This window comes from Polypterus senegalus, chromosome 17 (genome assembly GCF_016835505.1).
Source record: "Polypterus senegalus isolate Bchr_013 chromosome 17, ASM1683550v1, whole genome shotgun sequence".
Classification (NCBI taxonomy): domain Eukaryota; kingdom Metazoa; phylum Chordata; class Cladistia; order Polypteriformes; family Polypteridae; genus Polypterus; species Polypterus senegalus.
Genome location: NC_053170.1, coordinates 74,914,108 through 74,940,109, shown reverse-complemented (window position 1 = coordinate 74,940,109; position 26,002 = coordinate 74,914,108). Strand labels below are relative to the sequence as shown.

Below are 26,002 nucleotides of genomic sequence, written 5' to 3'. Positions count from 1 at the left end.
CATTCAAATTATGCAACTGGTCAGGGGCAGTACACTGCTGTGCATCATCATACGGAGCACCTTGCAGTCATGTCCAAAAACATAGACATAAATGGAAGAGCCAACCACATTGTTCAGCAAATGGAAAGCCTGTCTTTCATTGCCTTTTGTCACATTTTACATGACCTTTTTTCAGAGGTCTCAAAGCTGAGCCTTACACTTCAAAAAATTCTCATATACTTCCTCAGGCAGTTGCTGCAATTGTAGGCTGTGTGGTAACAATTAAAATTGAAGGAAAATGCTTTGAGAGAAGGGAAGCTGCAGAAATTCTTACAGCACATACAGTACAGGCCAAAAGTTTGGACACACCTCCTCATTCAATGTGTTTTCTTTATTTTCATGACCATTTACAGCACTCCATCACTCTCCTTCTTGGTCAAATAGCCCTTACACAGCCTGGAGGTGTGTTTGGGGTCATTGTCCTGTTGAAAAATAAATGATCGTCCAACTAACCTGACTTCTGCACAACACAACTGCTGGTCCCAACCCCTTTGATAAAGCAAGAAATTCCACTAAATAACCCTGATAAGGCACACCTGTGAAGTGAAAGCCATTTCAGGTGACTACCTGTTGAAGCTTATCGAGAGAATGCCAAGAGTGTGCAAAGCAGTAATCGGAGCAAAGGGTGGATATTTTGAAGAAACTAGAATATAAAACCTGTTTTCAGTTATTTCACCTTTTTTTGTTAAGTTCATAACTCCACATGTGTTCATTCATACAGTGCCTTCAGTGAGAATCTACCAATGTAAATGGTCATGAAAATAAAGAAAACGCATTGAATGAGGAGGAGTGTCCAAACATTTGGCCTGTACTGTAGGTTCTCAGCCTGAAGGTTCAGTACAACAGGAAGGGCCATCAACAAGCAGAAGTGAGAGGGCTGCAAGTAGCCACACAGTCATAACCTTCCAAAATGTTAAAGGTTACGGGGGGGAATTTGGGGAAGTTGACATTACTGTTAAAGAATTGTATTAGGTTTGCAAACATGATGTCAAGTGTTACACAACACGGACATTCAAAGGGATCAGAAATCATCAAGTCATTTTCGGTGTTTTGTCATGATGCATGGCCAGAGGACATTGATAGCTATGGCAAGTGTGAGACAGACACTTGTTAAATGGTACAGGGAGCTCTTATCAAACAATGGCTGTGATGTCACAGCTGTGCAGAAGACATGGCTAATGTTGAAAATATTAGTGGTCAGTTTATGGATAAGACTTACGGTGACCTATGGACAGTGATGCTGAACAAGGAGCCGTTCTGTACAGATTTTAAAAATCTGCTTCACTTAGTCGAAATTATGCTGGTGCTTCCAATATCTGCAGCTCAGTGTGAGCGAGGATTTTCAGCACAAAACAGAATAAAATCAAAAGTGCGCTACTCCCCAAGTGTAGAAATACTGGAAGACTTGGTAAGGATCAGTACAGAGGGCCGTACACTTGAACCTTTTGACCCAGAGCCCAGTGTAAAGTGCTAGTTGTCAGCCAGCAACAAAAGCGCAGACCAAAGTATACTGGCTGGCCTAATGATGCTGACATTGTAATGGTTAGTGACAGTGAACTTGAAGAGTAATTAATTTCTTTATTTGTACACTCATTGCGAAATAATTATTTCAGAAATGATTGTTTATAATGTTGTGTTCTTGTGGTGTTATGTGTAAAACATTTTCAGTGTTTGTAGTGTTCCTTACACATGTTGTGTATAAGACTCTGGACTTGAAGTATTGCTTATTAGTAAACATTTGCACTGTTCACATTTGTGTCATTTATTCTTCTGTTATCTATAAGACCTTGCAGAGGACACTAGTAGGCAGGTCAAATAGCTCCGACAGGAGAAAGGAAAGGCAGTGTGAGGTAAACCGAAGAAACAAATAAACAATACAAGTAAATATTATTTGTTTATTTCACATTTGGCATGTGGTAGAGATTATGGCTCCCAAAAAAGCATTTGGCAATTTTATTTTTTCTATCTGGAGCACTGCATATACAAACAACATACATTTCTAGGAGATGCATCTCATCTAGGCTAATCGCTGGGTCAATTTAAAAAAAAAAAAATAGCGACAGCATTTTACTATAGCTTATATTGTATTTGATATAACATATTGTCATACATTAAAAGTAGCTTAAAAGTGCTTTACAATAATAGTGACTAAATCGAGTCAAAGTAAAAATGTAAATAAGAATGATTTATAACTGGTTGTATAAAACTGTAGAGAATCAAAATATCCATCTAAACAACTACTATGAGTAGATGGCCGTGGAGAGGAGAAAAGTAAAATCTCTGGTAGGATGTTGGTGAAAAGAAACCTCCAGGATTGGTTTTTAGTAGCCTGGTAGATTTGTGGTGTGCCTAAACAATGCTGCTTTGCCAGTTCTTTAATTCTTCAATCTCTGAATACTGAGCAGGCTGGTATTAGATGATCTAAGATTGTGATTTGAAATATATGGGGACAAGCACTCAAACATATTCTAAAAATCAGTCCTAAAGGACAGAAACATCCAGTGTATTGATACGAAGACTGATGAGGGAGGCTTTTTTTTTTTTGTTGGGTAGATTCTTTCCAATGCAGTTAGGACAAATTGCAGCCAAGTTAGAAAGAGTGCATTACAGTAATTTAGGCAAATCTAAAGGCAAAAACATGCTGAAATCTTAATACATCTTTCATGTGATTGATGTAACTTGTGCAATACTTTAGTGAAATTATGCAGGCTTGGTAATATGCTTAATGTGAAGTTTAACTCCGAACCTAAAATGATGCCAAGTGTATTTACTTTTTGGCTTAAAGCCTGATGGTCTAGTTTATTTTTAAGCTCCTAACTGTTTTTGTTGACCATTTTTCTTATTAAATTTTAGGAAATTGTAACTCCAATCATTTTGATTGTGCTAATACACTAGATCATAGGTTTTAATGACCTCTGGGTCATATACCCTTGTTGATAGATCAATCTGTGTCATTTCTTAAAAGGTTGATAATTCCCTTTGTTTCCAAATTCCGGCCATGTGGTGCATGTAGATAAGAGAATAATAAGGGATCCAGTATAGATCCTTGTAGCAATCCACATAATATTGTGGATTTGATACATTAGCAATAACTAACAAAGAATTTCCTTTGTATGATATAAAAGTTAATCAACAACAAAAATGTACAGTATTTTTTTGTATAGCCCAAAATCGCACAAATGATGCGTCAATGGGCTTTAATAAGCCTTGGTTTTTGACAGCCAACACCCCCTTGTAGAAGAGAGAAAAATGGAACAAATAATGGGAAAGGCAATTTAGAGAGAGAGAGAGAGAGAGAGACCCTCTCCCAAGTGTGTTTAATAAGAATTCTTTATACAGTGTAGTGCTTTCTGTAGCTGTGGTTATCCATAATTACCAAACTTCTGCAGATTAGTTTGCTTCATAGGATGATTCAAGCACCAGTGTGACACATGATCAAATTCACAGAAAAATATGTTCATTTTAAAAGTTTTAGTAAAATTTTAAAGCAAAACGGTTACAGAACAAAATTGATATTTCAAAGAAAAGTTCTTGTTTAAGAAAAAATCTATTTAAGACTTATAAATCTTGTTTCTCCAAGTTTGGTCATACAGTTGTACTTGAGGCATGTTATGCAAGTTAATCACATAAGCCCGTTAGACATGGTCAGAAAACTGTATGCCATCTCCTATTTGCAAACCTATTTCCTGAGCTTGCTTAATTAACACTTTGTTCCCCAAATATAGCTAAGAGAGTTCTATCTCATGTTGACTTACAGGGGAATGAATGAGTATACCATATCTTCGTAACTATGAGAATCTGACATTCTTTAGGAAGTAAGCAAATGCTATACAGTATACATTTAACATTAGCTTTCTAAGATTGGCTCTTGTGCTTCGCCCCCTAACTGTTTAAGCAGGAGCAGAGACACTTTTATTTCATTAAGAGCCATAAACTATTCTTATACTCTAGTAATTTCACTGCAACCAATCATTTAAAAAATTCTTATTTCAAACATTTAGCTGTTTCTTGAAGCAGGCACAGTTTATTCACAGGTCTGTCTATTGTGCTGGTTTAGGTCTGCACACAAACTCTGACTGTACCTTTTGGCATCTGGTATTGTCATGAGAACTCGAACCATTACCCAGGAGTTGCATGGTGCAGCATAATCTATAATTTAAAACGATGTCTCTTGGTTCAAAGTTTCTTCTTGGTGCAAGCCATCGTTGATGATTTTGAAGTACAGTATCGGGAAATACTCTTTTTGGACCATCTTTTCCAAAACAAATCGGCCATGTACTGGACTTGCTTCCAATGTCTTTGTGTATACTGGTCATTTTTATAAAAGAATCCAGGCGGCATATTGGGTCGTGTCTTCAGTAACAAGTGATTGGGTGTGCCTCTAAATCATTGGAGTAATTTCTTTTGCGACAAGTCTGTTATTGGTGATGGAATCAGCTTCACACATCACTGTTTGGAGACTTTATTGTTGAGTGTTTCTTAGTTAAGTATTGAATTTAGAATCTTTCTTATGCTTCTAATTTCTTTCCCATATTCCATCTTGATAAGAGGCTGATGGTGGATTGAAAATCATTAGATTTTTTTTTTCTTTTTTCTTCATCATGGCATTGCAAATTTTTTTTCTTGGTCAAGATTTTTTTAATTGCTTCTAACCCTAACGACCCAATACAGTTTGTTCCATTATCTGAGTGAACTAATTTAAATTGTCCTCTTCTGCAAATGAACAACGTATGGTGTTGATACAAGAATTAGTGTCCAAGATGTGTGCGATCTTTTATGTTGACAGCACTGGTTGTTGGACAAGCGAAAATTACTCCATACTATCTTGACCAGACTTCTTCCTTTTAACTTGAAAACAACCAAAATAATCAACTTCAACATTGGAGAAAGGTGGTTGGTCAGGTAGCAAACTATCTTCCTTCACGTCTGGTTTTTTTTTTTTTTTGGCTCGCTTGCTTTTACATTGTATGTTCATTTTGCACATTTTGAAATGATTTTCCTGATAGCTGAGTTTTCTGGCATAGCTGGGTATTGTGGGCGCAATTATATGCTTGCACATTTTTTGTGAAATGTGCTGCAGTATAAGAGAAACTATTTTTTTAAGTGTAGCTGTATGTCTTTAAAATTTGAGAAACTGCCACAGTTTTCTTCAGGTGTAACCATTCTGATAAATAGGTGATCTTCTTTATGGGATCAGTAATCTCTTCCACAAGTGTCATGTGATGGCACAGAGTTTAATTTCTGGATCATCTTCAGAAATTTAGCCATTCGGTTGTCCTTTTTGGCCATTCATGTTCTGACTTTCATAAGGAATTTGGACCTTGTGACCATGTGGTGTTTTTGAGAAAGCCTTCTGTGCTTAGTCCTCTTGATGCATGAACTGCTGGATTTAGGGCAGATGTGATATACTTATATTGTGAAGGTTGAGAATGATCTCTGATCACAGATTCTGCTGGCAAGAAAGGTCTTGAATCGAGTGTTTCATTTAAAACACATTTTGGCACAGTGCTGGTGTCGGTCCAAAATGTAGATTCTTGCAAGGGTATTTGAAGTTTTAGCATTTGGTCCATTTTGACTGCCACAATAGCTGCTGTTAGCTCTAGTCTTGGAGTTGACAGGCTTCAATGGTGCCACTCTTGATTTCCCCATTATGAATCAGCAGTGCTTTTTACCTCCTTCATGGGTCAAAAAAAGATATGTGACCGTGCCATATCCATCTTCACTGGCATCTGCAAAATGGTGCACTTGTGCTGAGTTTATGGTTCCAAACTCTGTGGGTTCGATGTACCTGTTCACATTGTAGTTTGCTAGTACCTGTAAGTCATTTTTTTTAATGTATTTGACCTCCATGTCGTCTTTTGCCCCCCAATTTTTTTTTTTCTTTCCCTCCTTTGCACAAGTCTCTTAAGCTTTGCTGGTAATATACAGTGGTGTGAAAAACTATTTGCCCCCTTGCTGATTTCTTATTCTTTTTCATGTTTGTCACACAAAATGTTTCTGATCATCAAACACATTTAACCATTAGTCAAATATAACACAAGTAAACACAAAATGCAGTTTTTAAATGATGGTTTTTATTATTTAGGGAGAATAAAGAAAGCTCGCTCAGAAGAACATCCATTGAATTCTGTGGAGCCTCATCACACCTGCCATAAAGTTCTCTACACTGAACGTAGACCTGGGGACCCCTTATTGCGAGAGAGCAGCACTACCAATCCAAATCATATGTGATATCATCTACTGTTAAATTCTACTCTATACTTCTAAAATATTTTATTTTTATACTGTATTGAGGATTTGTTCTGTTCTGTGTATTGTATTGACCCCCTTCTTTTTGACTCCCATTGCACACCCAATCTACCTGGGCCTCTTTGAACTGCCTTTCCCAGGGTTTCGTTTTTTTTTTTTTTTTTCCCCTGCAAGGGTGATTTTTGGGAGTTTTTTTTTCTTATGTTCTTAGAGTCAAGGCTGGGAGGCTGTCAAGATGCCGGACCTGTTAAAGCCCATTGCGGCACTTCTTGTGTGATTTTTTTTTTTTTTTTGGGCCATGCAAAAAATACATTTTATTGTCTGTGTAAGATTGTTTGTCCGTTGCCAGGGCAGGGCAACCGCAGGCTCGCAGCGCTGCAGTGAAGCGCCACAGAAAAAAAAAATCAAAAAAATTGTGGTCGTGCTATAAGTCTCTGTCTCATTCACCCAAAAACACGAGGCTGAGTCTTAGTACTTTAGCAAAACCAGCTTTATTCAGTTTGAAACAGGAAAAGCAGGGTTATTTATTGCAGCGGGATCTGCCACTCTCCTATAAACTGACACAGCAGTCAGGAAGGGTTGTGGCCAAGTACTCCTGTTCGGTGAATTTACAATGTTCCTTGCATCACTCCTCTGGATCTTTTCTGTCGGCTTCGGTGAAGAGCCACAGCAGAGCTGTGAACCTGCTGTTGCTCCAGCAATAGATAAACAGTCTTCCACAGACGTGGTGATCGCACTTTGGGACACTCTTCGGCAAGTTGGCCAGTTGGGAGAGGACTTAAGAGAGTTTACAAACCTCCCATTTTCTTGAATGAGTGCCACATTAATAGGAATGGTTCTTGAACAAGCATCACTGAACCACAAAAACCGCTATTGTCAGTGTCTTCAAATGCAGCAGTTGGCATACGTTTGCAACATGAGATTTTTTTCTGTTTTGTGTTTTTTGACAGTGTCAATTGATGAAATTCCAAATTCACTGGTAACGTCTTTTTTTTTTTTTTTCTTCTCACCACAATAGAGCTGCAAAAATTAAAAAAAAAAAAAAATTTTAATACGAACTATTATTATTATTCGTATCTGCAGTTTCTATAGGAGGGTGACAATGCGTTAAATTCCAATGGATTGTTTTCATATGTTGACGAGCAATAAGTATCACTGAAAACCAACAAACAGTATGAGGAAAGTTTGAAGAAAAGTTTATTTTTTATTTATTTATTTTACAGTGTTTCTGTTTGGGGATTGTTGTGCACAACAGCTGCGACCACAGAACTAACTTCTCTGTGGCTGACTTCATTCAAGCATTTCAAGGTCACTTTGAAGTAATGAAAGTATTTGCTTAATGTACTTCGTAGTAACGAGATTTCCCTAGACTTCGTTGTCGGCAATATGAATATGTTTTTTCCACGGAGATTTAACCGTCTCTGAAGGTTTTCAGTACAAATGGTTACTGTACTATTAAAACATATGTTTCCATATACCTTTTGCTGTCCTTAGAATTTACTGTACTTTAACATGGACCACATACAGTGCATACTCTTCACTGGCTCCAGTAACGGCACAAATTCCTTTCTTGGGTTCCTGCTCTGTGCATGTGGCCTTACTAGAAGTAGCTTTACTGGATGTTTTTCCACCTTCCATTTTGATGTGCAAGATGTCTGGATGCTGCAAAGAACATATCTGACATTTTGTTTTATTTTTTTTTGTTTGGAATTCTTTCCAAGATTCCACTGTTTAAGACAACAGAAGCATAGACCTTTAGATTTTAAAAAGTCAATTCTGTCTCTGTGTGGCAATTCTTTGATTTTTGCTGCATTTTGCAAGGGTGTGCTTGTCACTGGAAAAATACACCGTGCCATTTAAATGCTCAGATGGCAGTTGGTTTGGTTTGGAGTTTTTTTTTTTTTTTTTTTTGGACCAAGGTTTCTTGAATCCCCTTTTCAGCAGTGTCGGAAATATCTGATCTCTAGACACTCTCTTCAGGGGAGACTTACCATTTTCTCCATTAATGTTTATTATAAATTATTATTCTCTCCATACATGGGATGCATCAACAGCCTGTCAGTGTAGAAAAGTAGTTGGGTCGTCAAAACCTGTCTTTCTATCTTCACTTTCTTGAAGTTAGTAAGCCAGATTTGGCCATCTATCTTGTAAAGAATATGGGAGCTTTAAATGTATTGTATGGATATTTGGGTTGCTGTTGAATGCTTTATGGTACCCTGCATTGGCCGTGGCATTCATACAGCTATCAAAGGTTGCATAGTCTCTCAGGACTGCTCCATCATTCTGCTTTTATTTGAAGCCATTTCAATGCTTTATCTAAGTATGCATCAGCTATGAATATTTGGTCTCCGTAGTAACTTAAGTCACTTTTCTGGCTTGTGTATCCTTCCCTTGGTGGCATTCATGCACAGCCTTTATCCATTTCTTGAGGAGAACTGCAATACGTGGTGCATGATATTCCTCTTGCCTATCTCTTTGCTGGGCTAACATCCTAATGCCTTTTGGCTACAGCCTTCTGACTTTCAGTGACTGCCTTGTGACCTTTTGGTTTGCCTCCACATTTTAACCAACACATATCTTGTCTGAAACTCTTGTTGTCTGCCTCTGAGCTCGTTCTTGTTGTTTTGCTCATGCCTTTCAAGTTTAGACTCCAGCACTTTCAGAAAAGCCAATCTAATTCCGAACCTTCTAGTGTGATAGTGGATTCAGAAGCTGTTGTTGCCGTGCTTAATTGAGGTGATGAGTTGTGTAATTTATCTTCAATTGTGCTCTTTAACTGGGAGGCAGGGGTGCTAGATCTCTTACAAACTTTATCCTGTACAGTGGAACCTTGGTTCACGACCATAATTCATTCCGAAACTTGTTTGTGAACTGAAGCAATTTCCACCATAGGATTGTATGTAAATAAATCTGTTTCAGACTGTACGAACTGTATGTATGTATATATATATATATATATATATATATATATATATATATATATATATATATATATATATATATATATATATATATATATATATATATATATATATATATATATATATATATATATATATATATATATATATATATATATATTATATATATATATTTGTTTTTAAGCACAAATATAGTTAATTATACCATAGAATGCAAAGTGTAATAGTAAACTAAATGTAAAAACATTGAATAACACTGAGAAAACTAACACTGCAATAGTTCACGCTATAGTGCTAGGAACCGCTCGCTAATAAACACTTTTATTTATTTATTTTTTTTTAAATTTGAGTTTTAAGCACAGGGAAAAAAAATGAACATTTGAAAAATCCGTAATTTAATAAACCACCAAGAAAACTAATATTGCCACAATGCACGCTATGAACCTATCGTTGTAAACAGAACTGAAAACAAAAACAAGCCTTTTCTACCTTGTGTCTAACCTTCACTCGCGCTCTCTCTCTCTCTCTCTCTCGTGTGCGTGTGTGTGTGTCTCTTTCCCGAGCCTGGAGCGCCTGTGCCTCTGTCTCGCGCGCCTGTGTGTGTGTGTGTATCGCTCACTTGCTGCACAGGAAATTCACAGGGTGAGACTGAACATGTACAAACCTAAAGGGAAACTGGCTTTTTCGTATACCGAGTGTGTGGTCGTGAACCGAGGCGAGTTTGGCGAACTTTTTGGTTGTAAACCAAGTTGTACGTGTACCGAAACGTTTGTGAACCGAGGTTCCACTGTAATTGTAATTCATTAAATTGATCCTACAAACTGTTTACTAGCTTGGCCTGATGCAGCTTCACTTGTTTTGTGGAGCCATGTACAAGAACTTTTTCTTTATGTCCAAATTTTAAGAAAAGTTTTATTTAAGGCTTATAAATCCTGTTTCTCGAAGTTAAGCTATATGCCATCTCTTATTTGCAAACATGTCTAATAGTCCATGCTAGCAGTAAGACTATTTCCCTAACTTGCTTAATTTGCACTCTGTTCAAGTATAGCAAAGAGAGTTCTCTGACTTACAGGGGTGTTTAAAGACTATACCATATCCTAGTAAATATGAGAATCAAAGTATAGATAGTAGAAAATTGAAAGTAAGCAAACACTATGCATTAAACATTAGCTTTCTAAGACTGAGTGGAGAGAAAAGCATAAGAGTCAAAGCAGTTTACAAACTCCATGCGGGCAGGACATTGGAAGTGAACACATGATCTCCTTACCTTTAGGCTGGGTGTACAGTGAATGTCAAAAAATACACAAAACGGAACACAAGTAACCTTTTCATTTAGCTAGATGGCAAATCCTATTATTGCTACTTCAAAATACAACAGTACAAACCACACTGCAAAATGGAAGAATGGGTTAGATTACACTCATTTAAATAGAGAACTATCACATGAGGATAAAAGTTTATTCTAATACATCAAGAATAAAGCAGAAACTAGGTGGTAATGGAAAACGTGTCCATCAGCTAATTGTAGAAGCACAGCCATATTGTAACACAAGGAGTCAGACAAGCCAGATGCAGTCCTGAGCCCTTCTACTGGTCATTCTACAGCTGAGTCGTGGTGGGTGTGTTTTTTTTTTTTTCTCCCCCCCCACCCCCATCATCCAATTTATCCAATCAGAACAAGAACTGATATTACTTCCATCTGCATCACTCCATAACAGTTTCTGTAGTATTTATGCTTCTAATATCTGAAAAACCTTTTTCTAGATTTATAGAAAGCTGGTTAGAGTAAAATTGTCCAAGACAGAAATGTGAAGATTTTCCTTAAGTAGTGGCTTAACTAGTAGTTGTAAGAAATTGGTAAAAGTCCAATGAATCATTAACTACATGTGATACACTGTCAATTACAGAATCGGAAGCATATTTAAAAACTTTACTGGATCAAAAACATTGGGATGTTGCTTAATCTTTGCAGAATAGTTAATTAAGTTTTTAATTTTAATTCGTTTGACTGTGTTCGCTTTGTTGAGGTTTATCCAGGATTGTTCTTGGGGGTTTGTGATATACTACATCTGAAAGGAATGATGTGAAAGCCTGTTTAGCCACTGATGGTTTATTGATCCACTAGCCATGTTACCTATCGGGCAGGAAACAGAATATTTTTTTAAAAATATAAAGCCACCTGCTTGCTTCCCTCACCCAACCAAATTGGAGGTGCAACGCTCCAGCAATTTCGCATCTCTGCCGCTCGTGTTGTCAAGGGGGGGGCTGGGTGAATGCACGCTAAAGAGATGCAGTCTGATCAGCTGCTGTCTTTTTCCTGTTGCTGCCAAGCTGCATGTTCTGCTTGTTGCACTTTGTGTTGAACATTTAAAACCCTGTACAGCAGCTGTCCTTTTGTCTCACTGCCTTGTCTCGTGGGACATCAAATTGTCTTCCAAGAAGATTACGTATCATCTCCTTCCAAACCTTCCAAGATTTTATTTATTTTTTATAAATAGAGAGATCTGATATCTCTTGCCCTATGTGAACGCCTTTCCTCAGTATTTGTGTCTGAACCTCTGACCAGCGCTCCTCTCTCAAGCACTTTCCTGTAAATCCTGCTTCTCAAACTGTCATTGCGAGATGTCTTGCTCACTTCATGACCACTTTTATATGTCCCATCATTGAAGGCGACTCTTGGCATGCCAAACTGGCCTGACAGAATGCTTAAAGGAAATACACACACACACACACACACACACACACTCTTCAGCGATTTATTATATAGTAGATTACACAGACCTGAACAGGATCGAAAAGATGGTCAATGGTTGAAAATAAGGTTCCTGCACTATTGTTTATAATTTTGAAGATATTGTAAAAGCAAATGAACGGACACCTTTAAACATTTTACTCTGCAAATGATGGATCAGAAAATTAAAGTTCATACTAATGTCCCAAAAGAGTAAACTTCATACACAGTTCTGAAACGGTACACTTTTAAGGCAGTAAGCCTGTACTTGAGGCTTTGCTAAATTGACCACATTTTCACACGGAGCTGGTTGCATCTTTCTAGCAGATTTGTTTCTTACTCTTTATTGCAGGAAGTCTTAAAGATGAGAAACCTTTGATGAGAACTGGCCTTGGCCTAATCATCATTGGACATGGCAAGTTTATTTTGGGGGCAATTGTCCATGGAGCAGTATTACGCCATGTTACTAGGCCTAATGAAACTCAGACCATCCGGTATGCTGTTGCCAACGTCATTGCTGTAGTCTCTGGGCTGGTGGTAAGAAAATGTATATCTTATTATTCTATTTAAGTTTTTTTAGTCATCGGACAAGTTTGTGGTATACTATAAAGTGTTTACATTGAGCACCCTATAAGAAATGGAGTACCTTCCTTGGCTATGTATATTTAATTAGCTTAAAAAGGGGAAATGTTGAGGTGGCAGCGTTTGGAGGCTATAAAGTATTTACTTTTCTTTGATTAACCCCTTCACATGTATTTTTGTATGTTCTTATGTTGGGGAACTCTTTTTGTATAAAAGTTTTAAAATAAAGAGGCGGCTCTAAATAGTTTTTGTTTAATGGTCTTCAGTTATAAGATTAAACAGATCCTGTGTGTCAAATGCACATTCCCAACAGTTTTGCATTCAGTAATCAAATTTTAGGTGATTTGAAGAAGGCTGTAGTTTCATTGTATCTAATAATAATGTTTTGTGTGGTGTGTTGTTTTTTTTTTTATTATTATTATTATTAAATCTTTCAAGTGCATCAGTGCTGGGATTGCAGCCATTATACTCTCCAGAGACCTTAAAAGAAAACGACTGGTAAGTGGTGTGTGTGTGTGTGTGTGTGTGTGTGTGTGTGTGGGGTTTTTTTTTTTTCCTCATTATTTTATATAAATACTGTCATTATATTTTGTATATTGGGGTTTTATTACTGAAGCCCTGTTTCGCAAGAAATGCAAATCTTAGTAGTGTGTTGTCATTTAAGGCTTTAGAGCAGGGGAGGTGGAGCTGTTCAGCAGTTACAATGCAGGTTTCAGTTATAAATGGGGGTAAAAAATCATTTTAGATTGTGGTGTCCAGTGTATATAGAAATGATTTTAAAAAGCAAACTTGAAAGGATTTAGTTTACTTCAACAATACAAGAATATGTTGAAAGTCAGTTAGAAAACAATCTGATGTGACATTTTTGATGGGCATCTGGTGATGCTCGTGTTTTTTCATATGATGTATTGGTTTTGTAGCATTGATCATGAAAAAGCAGGTGCTGATTGTCTATGGTTGGATGCAGACTCCACTTATTAGATCTTGTTTAAAAATTATTTTTGAAGTGATTTAAAGCAGAAACTAAAGATACATTATGAAATAGTTTCTGTTTTAGGTTGGCTGAATTTTTTTTTTTTTTAATGATGTGTTAGGTTAATTGACCGTTCCAAGTTTGTGTGTGTGTGTGTAAGTTTTCCTCATTAAACCCACTACTGTTAGCATATGCTTAGGATAATTGTGGCCCTGAATTAGATTAAGTTGATTGGAAAACAGTATGTTCTTCTTTTGATTCCATATTGATTTTATCTAGAACACATCCAAAAGTGCTTTTTTTTTTGGGGGTGGGGCTGCCGTAATGGAATTGCTGTATTAGTGCAAAACATTTTTCAGCTTTATTTTGATTACTGTTAACATACCAATGTTTTATTTTTTAATAATTGCTTTGAAGTTGATCTTATGACTTACAGACTATTTTCTTCTCGCCAGAAATGGGCTCTGCTGGTTTTAAGCATGATCAGTTTTCTTTTGTCCGCTGCCTGCGTAGTAGGACTTACCTTGGCTTTGGTCTCCACAATCATGGATAATGGACGTGGCCTTTTGGCTCATTGCAACTCTTCTTCTCCCTCTGGACAGCCTAAAGCTGCACGCAATTGCTCCTTTGATCCAACCCGCATCTATGTGAGTTGTACAGTCTTCCTTGTGACTGAAGTTTTATGTTGCTGCATGGTGTGCTTTAATGTAGTCAGATAATGCAAAGGGTTTTTTTTGTCTGCTTAGCTTGGACTTGTGTTAACACTCATCAAAATTCTTTGTTTCACAGGAGACTACAATAGCTTTGTGGATACCATTAATCTTAATGGCAGCAATTGAGTCCTTGATGTCTCTTCGCTGTATTATGGCTTCCTGCAGCCTGTTAGAACTGCCACCTTGCAGACGCAGAAAGGCAAGTCACTAGTTTTATAAGCATTACCTAATGGGCCAATACCCACCGCCCCTCGCCCCGAACTAACTGACTTATTTTTATATATAATAAATATATTAAAAAAAAAAATATATATATATATATATATATATATATATATATATATACACACACACACACACCCCGATCTACATACTGTCAAATAAACGAACCACACCCTGTGGCGTCGCCTCTAGCACGGACGTCCGAGGTTCAATTCCCGAGAGGGGGTGCAGTGAAGGTGTACGCCTGATGAGCCCAGAATTAGGGTGAAACACGTGCCGTGTACTGTTTGCATTATTTGACAGTATATCGATCGATCGATAGATAGATCGATCGGTGCTTCCCGATTCATTTTACTCTCGCACCCCCTTGGTTTGAGAAGAACTATGAAAAAATATGAGGTTAATGCAGAAAAACAGATCAAAAATTGAAGCTTTATGAATAATGGGTACGTTATTCGCCATCAATAATTGTTTTGGTAAAGCCATACTCGGTATAATCCTCCTTCCATGTTCTAATTTTTTTGCGACTAGCCATGATTAAATGAACGGTAAAAAAGTAAGAGCAAAGCTAAGGTGACTTATCCAGGCAGGCAGGCGACCGCTCAATAGCTCGAATTTTGATATAAGTAGGTTCTATTTAGTCGACAGAAATATCTTTGGTAGGAATGGAAGTTGAATTTACAATAGTTCATAATACCCACGCAACACTACAGTAAGTGCACGTAAGAGCAGGAGTCATCCGTTTTAACAAGCAGCATATTGTACTGATACAATACAATGATACTGCCCATTTAATTATTTAGGAATGGATAGATAAATTAAGATTTTGTACAAAGAATGTTTTTCATTTTTCTTCCTCGATGGATTCTGGCACCCACCCCCCCAACCCCCAATAATAGCTGCTCGCACCCCAAAGGAGAGAGAGATATATATATATATATATATATATATATATATATGTCATTGAGCTTGACAGTACTATGAATACAATAATGTAAACTATCTGGACTACTGTAAATGTGTCTGAATGTACACTTGAATATACTGAAATCATAGTTCTTTAACCCTTTCATAGCTGCTCTCGGAGGGTACTCTGTACTTAGGTTATTATAGTTAATGAAAATTAAAATTAAAACAAACCTATTAAAAAAAAAAAAAAAAAAAAAAAAAAATTGTCGTAAACTGAAATAAAATTAACAAAACCTAAATGAAAATATTAAAGTAGCTAGGAGGACTAACTGAAATAAAATTTTACTAAAAAAAAAATTGTTTTTGTTATTGAATGAATACTCTTGCTGTTAGTTTTCAACCCTTTTAACTCTAAACCTGAAAGTCCTCCATCACCAGCTGCCTGCACATATTCTTCCAGTGAACGGCGGCTGGTGAGGGAGGGTGGCTGTTCACACAGCATTTGCGGTGCCACAGCAAGCTGAATGTGGGCGCATAAAGTGTGCGGAATAGAAAGCAATTTATGTCCGGCCTTTCTTTGCGCTTGTTGTAAATGAGGATGTGATTCAAATGCCTGAAATCAGAATGTACAGTATGCTCAACAGAAACTTTACCATATGGACAGAAAAATCACCAGTGAGTAACATTTCAGTTTTTCTCAGGTGCCTGCTTTTTGTTGATCATCTGTGAAGTGGCAGGTGAATTACTAGGTATATGAAGTATAGAGAAAGTATAATAATCATAAACAATTTGACCTCCAGATTTTGATGAATCTTGATGGTTTTTAGACCTCCCTGAGTCTGACGATACTGTTTTTTGGAATTTGTGTGTGTGTGTATATAAACACGATAACTCAAAAACGCAACAAGATAGATGGATGACTTTTGGCATCTGGTTGTTACACCAAAATTGTAGATCTGTATTACGTTTTGGGCCAAATCCATCAACCGGAAATGGTACTTTACCTGAACACACCCTCTTTTTAGTTTATTTATTTATTTATTTATTCATGCAGCTGCAGTCTCCAATTTTTTCAACTTTACTACTTTTAATTGTTCAATATATTATTGATTTGATTTGTTGTTGATTGATCTTTAATGTACATAATCATTGTCTTGTGGTTTACTCCTCAAATATCCATCCCCATATCAGAATACATGAGAGTCTAGGGGAGATTCCCAATTTTTGAAAATAAAACTGCGCCGATGTAGAGACTGATGGTCCTCATACAGGATCAGCATATTGTTGTTGACCAATCACTTTTGCTTTAAAAATGTCGTTTTAACAACTAAGTGATACAAACCTTGTAAAATTCCAAAGTTGGCAATATCTCTACTAACCTACAGGTAAGTAGGTAGTATGCTAAGTGCTGAAAAGCTAAACATACTAATGTATTTTTGTATTTATGCTATATTTTGTCTTTTTTAGTTACTATTCACAGTTCAAAATACCAGATGTTGTGAAAATATTCCAGTAGCAGAATTATGTTTTAAAATATCTGTCCCTTTTTTTTTTTTTTCTTTTTTTTTTTCTCTCCCCCTTTCTCTCGTTAAGATATATTCTTTTGGTTGTTAACATCAGCCATATTGTACATATTGCATACTGGGGATTTTTCCTGCCTTGCAGCAAAACCTGCTGGGGTAGGCTCCAGGAATTCTACTCTGGATAAACAGGTTTAGATAATGTATATATTCTTTAATTTCAGATGCTGTCTCTGTCATTTTGTGCCTGTACATACTCGCTCATTACCTGCTTTTATTATGCTCATTATGGGTTTACTGTTCTTATGATGGGCTATTCAAGTCTCACTGCCCCTAACCTTGACACTACATGCTTGTTCCCCCCCCAGCCCCAGTACAGCTAGGTGAGGTCTGCACACTGATTCAAGCCTAAGTCTTGTTTTTCCTAAGCCCCTGTGATTTGTCTTGATCACACCTGTCAGAACATCGTAGATTCTGTTTTCTAATTTTTGATACCTTTTCAGGCCTTCAGTTGGTAAAATTCTGTCTATAAATTTGTTTGTGCATGAGAGAGAATCCGAGATCAATGTGGCTGGTAGAAAATGACAAAGCCCAGTATTTGAGATTTTTAAATGCAATGTTGAAGGCATTCATTATAAGCACATTGTCTTTGAAGCAGGATATGTTGTGTGCTGTAGACATTCAGACATCTTAAAATTCACCTACATTTCATTACAAATTGGCCCATTGTGAGCAATAAAAGGAAGAGTGCCAACAGTCAGCACAAATTTGTTTAGCACAAATGACACAGAAAATATTTTACAAATTATAAAATTCTGTAAAATTGTTCATATTCGGTACCTGTTTTTGATTATGCTTTTTGTCACACAAAAAGAAAACCAAATAGTAAACCATGTAGTGTAGTAAGCTTCCACTAACATTAAACTTATTATATCCAAACCTGTTTAGTTTTGTGTCACAATGAGACAGAACTGTACACTTAAGTCCATAGTAGCTCTTTAACCATACCATAATTACTAATACTGAAGCTAATAGATAGAAATGTCTTTGTAAAACTAAAAATACATGCAGGAAACCTAAATTGAATTTCCAAGTAAGGCGAGCAAAAATATATAGAAATGAAAAATTAATTTAAAAAGGCAAGACTATAATCTTGCTCTGTACACTTGCTTCACGCACCCTGTTGCGTTGGATGACACGGTCAAAGGTGGAAAGGCTGACACTGTTGATTCCTTCAAAGTCTGTGTTGTCTGCTGTATGTCATTGTATTTCTCGCAGACTAATGGTATTGTTTTGACGGACTGTCCGCTATAATGGCCTCTTGCTGCTGATTGGACATAGCCGTCCTTCCACCCTCCTGTGGCCGTCTTGCAATTCTACAAAAAATGAAAGTGCAGTTACAAAAATATTGATGCAGTTCAATATAAGCAGTGATGGACTTTCCTCCTAGTCTATTGAAACATCTGTATACAGTAGTACTGTGAACTTTTCAAAGACAGTTATAATGCACCTGTTCTCTTGTCTGAATCTGCGGATTATGGTGAACACAGAGAATCTGCTGATATTGGGTTGTACTCTTTGTCCTGCTTCCCTCATTGTCATTCCATGGACAAGAACATGGTCTACGATAGTAGCTCAAATTTTATCAAATTACTACTCCATCTTGCTTTTCCTTATGTCCCCATTTCCTTCTGGCTCACTCCTCTTCCTCCTTGTACCCCACTTCTTACACGCTCTCGTCCTCTTCATCTGATTTGTTTCTGTTTAAGATGGCGCTATATTGTGCCCGACCCGACACCGATTGGATACAGGAACTACGTATAAAAATAAATACTGTTTATTTTCTTCAGCTGGACGGTACGTCTTTCCCCGTGTCCCACAGCCACAACACAGTCCCAAGCACAGTATAAAAGTCACAGCAAGCACTCTTCTCTCTTCCACCACCACTCCTCCTCAGCAAGCTTTGTCCTCCTTCCACCCGACTCTGGCCGCTGAATGGTGGTCGCTGGCTCCCTTTTATTGGGTACCCGGAAGTGCTCGAGGTGCTTGATTGGCAACATCCGGCTGCATTTTCTGTTTAGGTGAAACCAGTGCCCAAAAGGGGCCAGCAGCTCCTGCTGCAGCACCTCCTGGCGGCACCTGTAGAACCCCACAGAGCTGCATGGAACTCCAACCCCCATGAAGCCCAGGGGGAGTCCAAGGCACCGCTACAACCCAGGGAGGCTGCCATCTAGCATCCAGAGGGAGATACTGGGCTTCCCACCCTTGTCCCCCTGGCAGATGTGGTGAAGGGCCATCCCAGCTAGGCATGGGCCCCGGCCATCCGTCACATTGTCCATTGTTGATATGAACCTTCAACAACCAGTGTATACTCTGAACTGACATATTGTGTCACATCATTTGAAACAAGTCTTATCAATTTTGTGTTTTAATTTATGACAGCTGTGCTTTATTTGGGTTTACCATTATGCATCCATCACAGGTGCAATGTAGTGCAAATTGTTTCACAAGGTCAAAATTGTTTATGGTATTGTCAAAAGAGTGAATGATTCAATAAATGAGTTCAGGTCACTGAGCCTTTGCTTCAGAGAATGGGTTTTAGTGTTTTAGCAATTTAGAAAAACTAATTGTTTCCACTATTGTTGGGTCCGTGTGTCTCAGCATCCTTTACGTTTTTTTCATTTTAAATGCTATATACTATTTGATTTCTTATCACGGAGTCTTGTAATTCCCCAAAATTACATGAATTAGCCTTTAAGGTTTAAGTCTCTCCCTGCTGTTTTTGAGTTTGAAAGAAAAGGCACTTGTAGGTTTCATTCTTTGTTGGCAAACAGTATTCATCAAACCTCTCAAACTTTCTTAACCCCCCCCACCTCCCCCCTTTCATTTGCTTGTCCAAATACTAATGTATTCAATAACTCGATTGCTTGGGGCCCAGCGACTGTTAGCAGCAGTACAATTTTCTGAGCATCTTGCATGTGTCTGGGCCAACTGCGTGCACATACAGCATGAAACACTGTTTGAAAAAACACTATTCTCTGTCCACATTTCCCATCCAATTCACAGGTTCAGACGGCTTCACACTGTCCATGTTGACTTACAGATACACTATAACACGTACTTCTGTATCGGCATCTTCAGCTGAGCTTTTGTTCCTCTACACAGCATCTTACAAACACTCCCAAACCATCTGACCAAGGCAATCTTCTGGAAAAGTTTTTCAGGTCCCCACTTCTGGTACCATGTGCTGCTTGTTTAAGTAAGAATGAATTGTGGGTTCTTTAAGTGAACTTTCTATTACAATTCTAAACCATTACAGAAACATTGCAACTATGTCCTACTCTATGCAGGTACTGGCGGCAAGTGCCCAACTGCTAAAGCTTCTTTTATATATACATAGTTTACTAGCTGAAATACCCTGGGAATTTAAATTGAAAAAAATGATTAAACAAAACACAACTTTAAAAATGTAAAATAAATTAACAAACAATGAAGACTCTGTAATTAGCTTGTCTTGCGGCCTTATATGTAAGTTATCATCCAGTTGATGTTCTGAACTGGCCAACTCTTAATTTCAAAAGCAACAGGGGTGCAGTAGTGCTCAAACATAAATGCTGGCAGTCCCCTCCAGTTCGCCCTCTGGTGGTCAGAGTGTCAACTAGATCAGGCATGTCAAACACATGGCCCGCAACAGAAATCTGTGCAGCCCGCATGACAGATCCAAGTTAGCACTGAACTTGTGCAAAATAATTACTATTGTTTGTGATCGAATCATTCTGCATCTTCAGTGTTACTTGTTGACTTTTCTTTCTTCTGCCTTCGGTGAAAAGCACGTTTTCCCATGGCATTACGGTACCGCATATGTCTTCTACTAGTATAGCCACGAGCCTTGACCAAAGTTAATGAACCGCAATGTCACAACTGAAGTGCTAGGCTGCAATAGGGGCGGCTTTAGGCATGTGCAAACTGCAACTGCACAGGGCGGCCAAATCCCACGGGCCGCCACGCCAATATATATTGAATATAAAACAGAGAAAATAACACAGCTGACGGCAATGTGGCTGAAAAACATTTGTGTTTCTTGTTAATTAGTACTCTGTATTTACTAATGTTTAGAGTTGGAGCAGTAAGCTATATGTAGTATTATAACGTTCTTTCAAGTTATGGACACGCGCATATAGAAGCGTGTCATGAGCACTCAGTGGCTATGCAGTGTCCGCAACGGACATGGCCATCCGCCGTGCATAACATCATTTATTTATATAGCACATTTTCATACAAAAAGTAGCCTAAAGTGCTTTACATAATGAAGAAAAGAAAAATAAGACTAAATAAGAAATTTAAAATAAGACATTAGTTAACATAGAAAAGGAGTAAGGTCCGATGGCCAGGATGGACAGAAAAAACAACAAAAAAAACTCCAGACAGCTGGAGAGAAAAAAAAAAACAAAATCTGCAGGGGTTCCTGGCCACGGGACCGCCCAGTCACCTCTGGGCATTCTACCTAACATAAATGAAATGGTCCTCTTTGTAGTTCGGGTTCTCACGGTGTCACTTGATGTTGATGGTCATACAGACTTCTGGATTTTAATCCATCCATCATCGTTGGAACATCACGGTGCTTTGAGTAGACACCGGAAAAGGAAACGGAAGAGAGAGTAGGGGTTAGTACAGATTTTAGAGCCACCATGAATAGTTATTATAATGAGTTGGATATACAGAGTATCAGGATTTTAATTACAGTGAAGTTATGAGAAGGCCATGTTAAAGTAATGTGTTTTCAGCAGTTTTTTAAAGTTCTCCACTGTATTAAGTGGATAAGATAACATATTGACATTGGCGGGCAAAGGGGCCACAGATTCTTTCTCTGCTCAGGGCCAACACGAGCCTAGAGCCACCCCTGCATAGGCTACACTACTGGCTGGGCTGCTGAGACTGGCCACTGGGTATAACTGACCATCACAAGTAGTAATAGCCCGCATATTTTCACATTTTTTTGCTCTAGTTTTACATAATTTTGTGCTAGTATTGTAACAAACAGCCACGGAGCTGTTTTTGATCTGTCTCGGATAAAAACAGAACTGATTAATGTATGCCATGGAGGATTTTGCAGGAAAATCTCCTATTGATCTCCTTGACTTCCTTCATCAGAAAAATCTGAATGAGAGCATGGGGCAGCTGTTTACATTGGTATATTTGGCAGTGACCATTCCCGTGTACACCGCTTCTGTCGAGCGGACATTTTCAGCCCTAAAGCGAATTAAAACTTATGCCAGAAATACGACAGGGCAGGTTCGACTTTCAGCATTAGCTTCGATGGCGATAGAAAGGGACTTTTTGATGGAACTGAAGCGCACGGATAATTTGTACAACAGAGTAAATGAACTGTTTTTGAGGAAAGAGAGGAGGATGGATTTTGTTTACAAATAATCCAAATTTTTGGTGAGTAAAAGGTTGCAATTTTCTCAAATAATATTGCAAGTTTGAGTTATTATTGATCTTTTTTATGTGTGTCATGGCTGTGGCTGCAGTAGAAAGGAACTTGCTCACCCCAGGTTGTGGCTTCAGAAGTTATCTTCTGAGAGAGAGACTTCCCGATTCATTTTACCACCGCACCCCCTTGGTTTGAGAAGTAGTATGAAAAAATATAACGCAGAAAAACGCATCACCAATTGAAGCTTTATGAATAATGGATAGTTCATTCGCCATACTCGGTGTAATCCATTTTCTAATTTTTTTGTGACTAGCCATGATTAAATGAACAGTAAAAAAGTAAGAGCAAAGCAACGGTGACTTATTGAGGCAGGCAGGCGAGAGCACAATAGCACGCGGGCTTGATGTAGTGCACGTCAAGTCGATCTAAAATGTGCGATTAGATTCGAAAAAATATATCTTCAAGTTCTATTTGGATATAAGTAGGTTCTTTTTAGTCGACAGAAATAGCTTTGGTGGGAATGCAAGTTGAATTTAGTCTTTAAATTTTTGTGGTGGTGAAAAATTTATGCAATGATGACTAAATTTAACTTGCATTCCTACCAAAGATATAATTAATTTTTTTGTAGTTGACAGAAATATATTTAAAATTTTAAATAGAACTTGAACAGATACAATAGTTCATAATACCCACGCAGCACTAAGTGCACGTAAGAGCGGGAGTCATCTGTTTTAACAAGCAGCTTATTGCACTGATAAGAAATAGCCTGCCCATTTAATTATTTAGGAATGGACAGATTAAGATTTTGTACAAATGTTTTTAATTTTTCTTCCTCGATGGATTCTGGCACCCCCAGCAACAGCTGCTCGCACCCGTATGCGTGTATGTATGCAACAATCATAACAGTGACAAAACCAATTACATTGACAATCATGTTACGTTATTTTCAAAATGTTTCCTTTTCTTTTTCATTACTTCTTTAACACACTACTTCTCTGCTGCGAAGCGCGGGTATTTTGCTAGTACTAATAAAAGGCAAAGCCCTCACTGACTGACTCACTTACTCATCACGAATTCTCCAACTTCCTGTGTAGGTAGAAGGCTGAAATTTGGCAGGCTCATTCCTTTCAGCTTACTTACAAAAGTTAGGCAGTTTTCATTTCGAAATTCTACGCGTAACGGTCATAACTGGAACCTACTTATGTACATATATACCGGCCATAGCCTGCAGCTCGGTCGCCATGTGGAGTGGAGTTGCTTCCCTCATCGTTATGCCTCCCACATAATTGAGTGCCTGACATATAAGGCCGTCCATCAGCAGCAATCCAATATAAACACTCTGCCACTAAATATTCAGACGAAGATGAGATGGTCAGGGTGGTGTTTTGGCACAAACTCGCCGAAACTGCAAGAGAAAATTTTATGTGCCGGGTCTTAGCTAACATTAAATAAAGCCGTGGACATCGCACGAGAGAGCGCAAGCACAGCTGAGAACCTTCGATGCATGTACTCTGAGTAGCACACGTGAACTGACTGTGAACGCAGTACGCAGACAAAAAGCAAGAGCTCCAAAGAGCTCCGAACAAAAAACACATTGCACAATTGAGAAGGCAGCAAAAGAATATGAAGCAAGTGACGCATACAAGCATATTCATAAGTGCAGCTACTGTGGAAACAAAGCACACGGTGGAAAAAGTCAATGTCCAGCTAAAGGAAGACAGTGTAAAAAAAGAGAGAAAAAAAAACCCTGTACATGCAGTGTGTGATGTCTCAAATAAAGAGGAAGACGAGCTGTTTATTATTGCCGTAAGAAAGGAATCGATGAATGAAACCTGATATTTTTACAACGGTTGACAAACACGGAATGTAACTTGAACACAACACATTCTCCAAATACTAACCTGATTGAAAGAAATAATGATAATCAAATCCTTGATGACCGCAACACTCGTAACAGTGACAAAACAATTACATTGACAATCATGTTACGTTATTTTTAAAATGTTCCCTTTTCTTTTTCATAACTTCTTTAACACACTACTTCTCGGCTGCAAAGCGTGGGTAAGTGGCATCTCCTGCCCTGCAAAAAGACTATAAAAGTTGAGCAGCTGGCGCGCGCGCGTAGCTGACTAGGATCTAGCCTTTAAGACACTGACTGTGCTTCTGCCTTAAGTGAAAGTAAGCACTTTTAATTTTTTCCTCCTTCCCCTGAGCTATAGCCCAGACAACTGCAAACACGGGATCCCTTTTCTGGACCGCAGCAAACTAATATTAAGGCGCTTCGCACTTTCTTTTGCACGGATACGATTGAGGTCGTGAAAGACACGCACAGGAGTGGAGGACTGACCGTGCCATCCCGGCCGGTTAATGGCAGGGCCGTCTCTCCAGTCTACATGAGACCCACCATGACGGTCCCCAAAAGGCGCTCATATCCTCAGCGAAGACGTCTCTCTACACTATATAAAACAAAAAGGCAAGTTTCCTTTACACCTTTTTTTTCCTTTTATCCCAAACCAAAGCCTTTCTGTTTTAACACTGCAGAGGACACAAAATGAAATTTCTTTAATTGCTAGTAATGCCGGTAAGGCACATTACCACAGGCAGAAATTTGGACGTTCACATAGAAAATGTAATTTCTATACCACGTCCATCGTGTAGCGCCTTTCAAAAGGGATCTACTACCAAGAGATGATCCATATACATTTTAGCTGCTGTTAGTACTATTCCCTGTTGTGTTATACCGTCTTTAAAATGTAGTTTACCCGAAACCACTCCAGTGCTCAATGTATCTTTACTTATTAAAACGTTAATGTTTTACAGTTTAATAACTTATAGACTACATTTTATTTTTTCCCTTTGCACTCAGTGAGCGAAGCCAATGGGTAATCGGAGAGATATAGATAGATATATAGATAACAGATATATATATATAGATAACAGATATATAGAGATAGAGATAGAGATAGATATATAGATATATAGATATATAGATATAGATATATATAGAGATATATAGAGATATATATATAGATAACAGATATATATATAGAGATATATAGATATATATAATAAAAAAAAGAGAGAGATATTAAAAATTTTCCAGAGAATTGGTGATAAGTCAGTTGAGGGCTTTGCCTTTTATATGTATAGATACAGTGGAACCCGAAGTAATTTCCCCCCATAGGATTGCATGTAAATACAATTAATCTATTCCAGACCGTACGAACTGTATGTAAAATATATATATTTTTTAAAGAGTTTTAAGCACAAAAATAGTAAATATACCATAGAATGCACAGCATAATAGTAAACTAAATGTAAAAACATTGAATAACACTGAGAAAAACAGAGAAAAGTAACATTGCAAGAATTCACGCTATAGCCTTATGAACCGCTCACTGTAAACACTTTTTTATTTATTTTTTTTTAAATGAGTTTTAAGCACAGGGAAAAACATGAACATTTGAAAAATCCATAATTTAATAAAGAACCAAGAAAAGTAACATTGCAACAATGCATGCTATGAAACCAATCGCTGTAAACAGAAGTCAAATGGAAATTAAGATCCAATAGAAAAGTCTTCATTAAATACAACGCTCGAATCAGTCTCTTTAAAAACAAGCCCTGTTCATTCTTTAACTGCTTTCTCAGCCTTCCATGGCCAGCCGCCTCGCTCTCGCAAGCTGCACAGGGAGAGACTGAACACGTC

The 26,002-nt window shown here is 37.8% G+C and overlaps 1 protein-coding gene across 1 annotated transcript in view; it reads left to right on the top strand.

Annotated features, from left to right (window-relative positions):
• LOC120518118 (keratinocyte-associated protein 3-like) overlaps window positions 1–26,002 on the top strand; it is a 58,596-nt gene that overhangs the window by 20,855 nt on the left and 11,739 nt on the right. Inside the window, exons 2-5 of the mRNA XM_039740722.1 lie at window positions 12,293–12,477; window positions 12,961–13,020; window positions 13,951–14,142; window positions 14,285–14,407. Of these exons, the coding sequence (XP_039596656.1) occupies window positions 12,293–12,477; window positions 12,961–13,020; window positions 13,951–14,142; window positions 14,285–14,407 (560 nt within the window). The remainder of the gene's footprint in view (window positions 1–12,292; window positions 12,478–12,960; window positions 13,021–13,950; window positions 14,143–14,284; window positions 14,408–26,002) is intronic.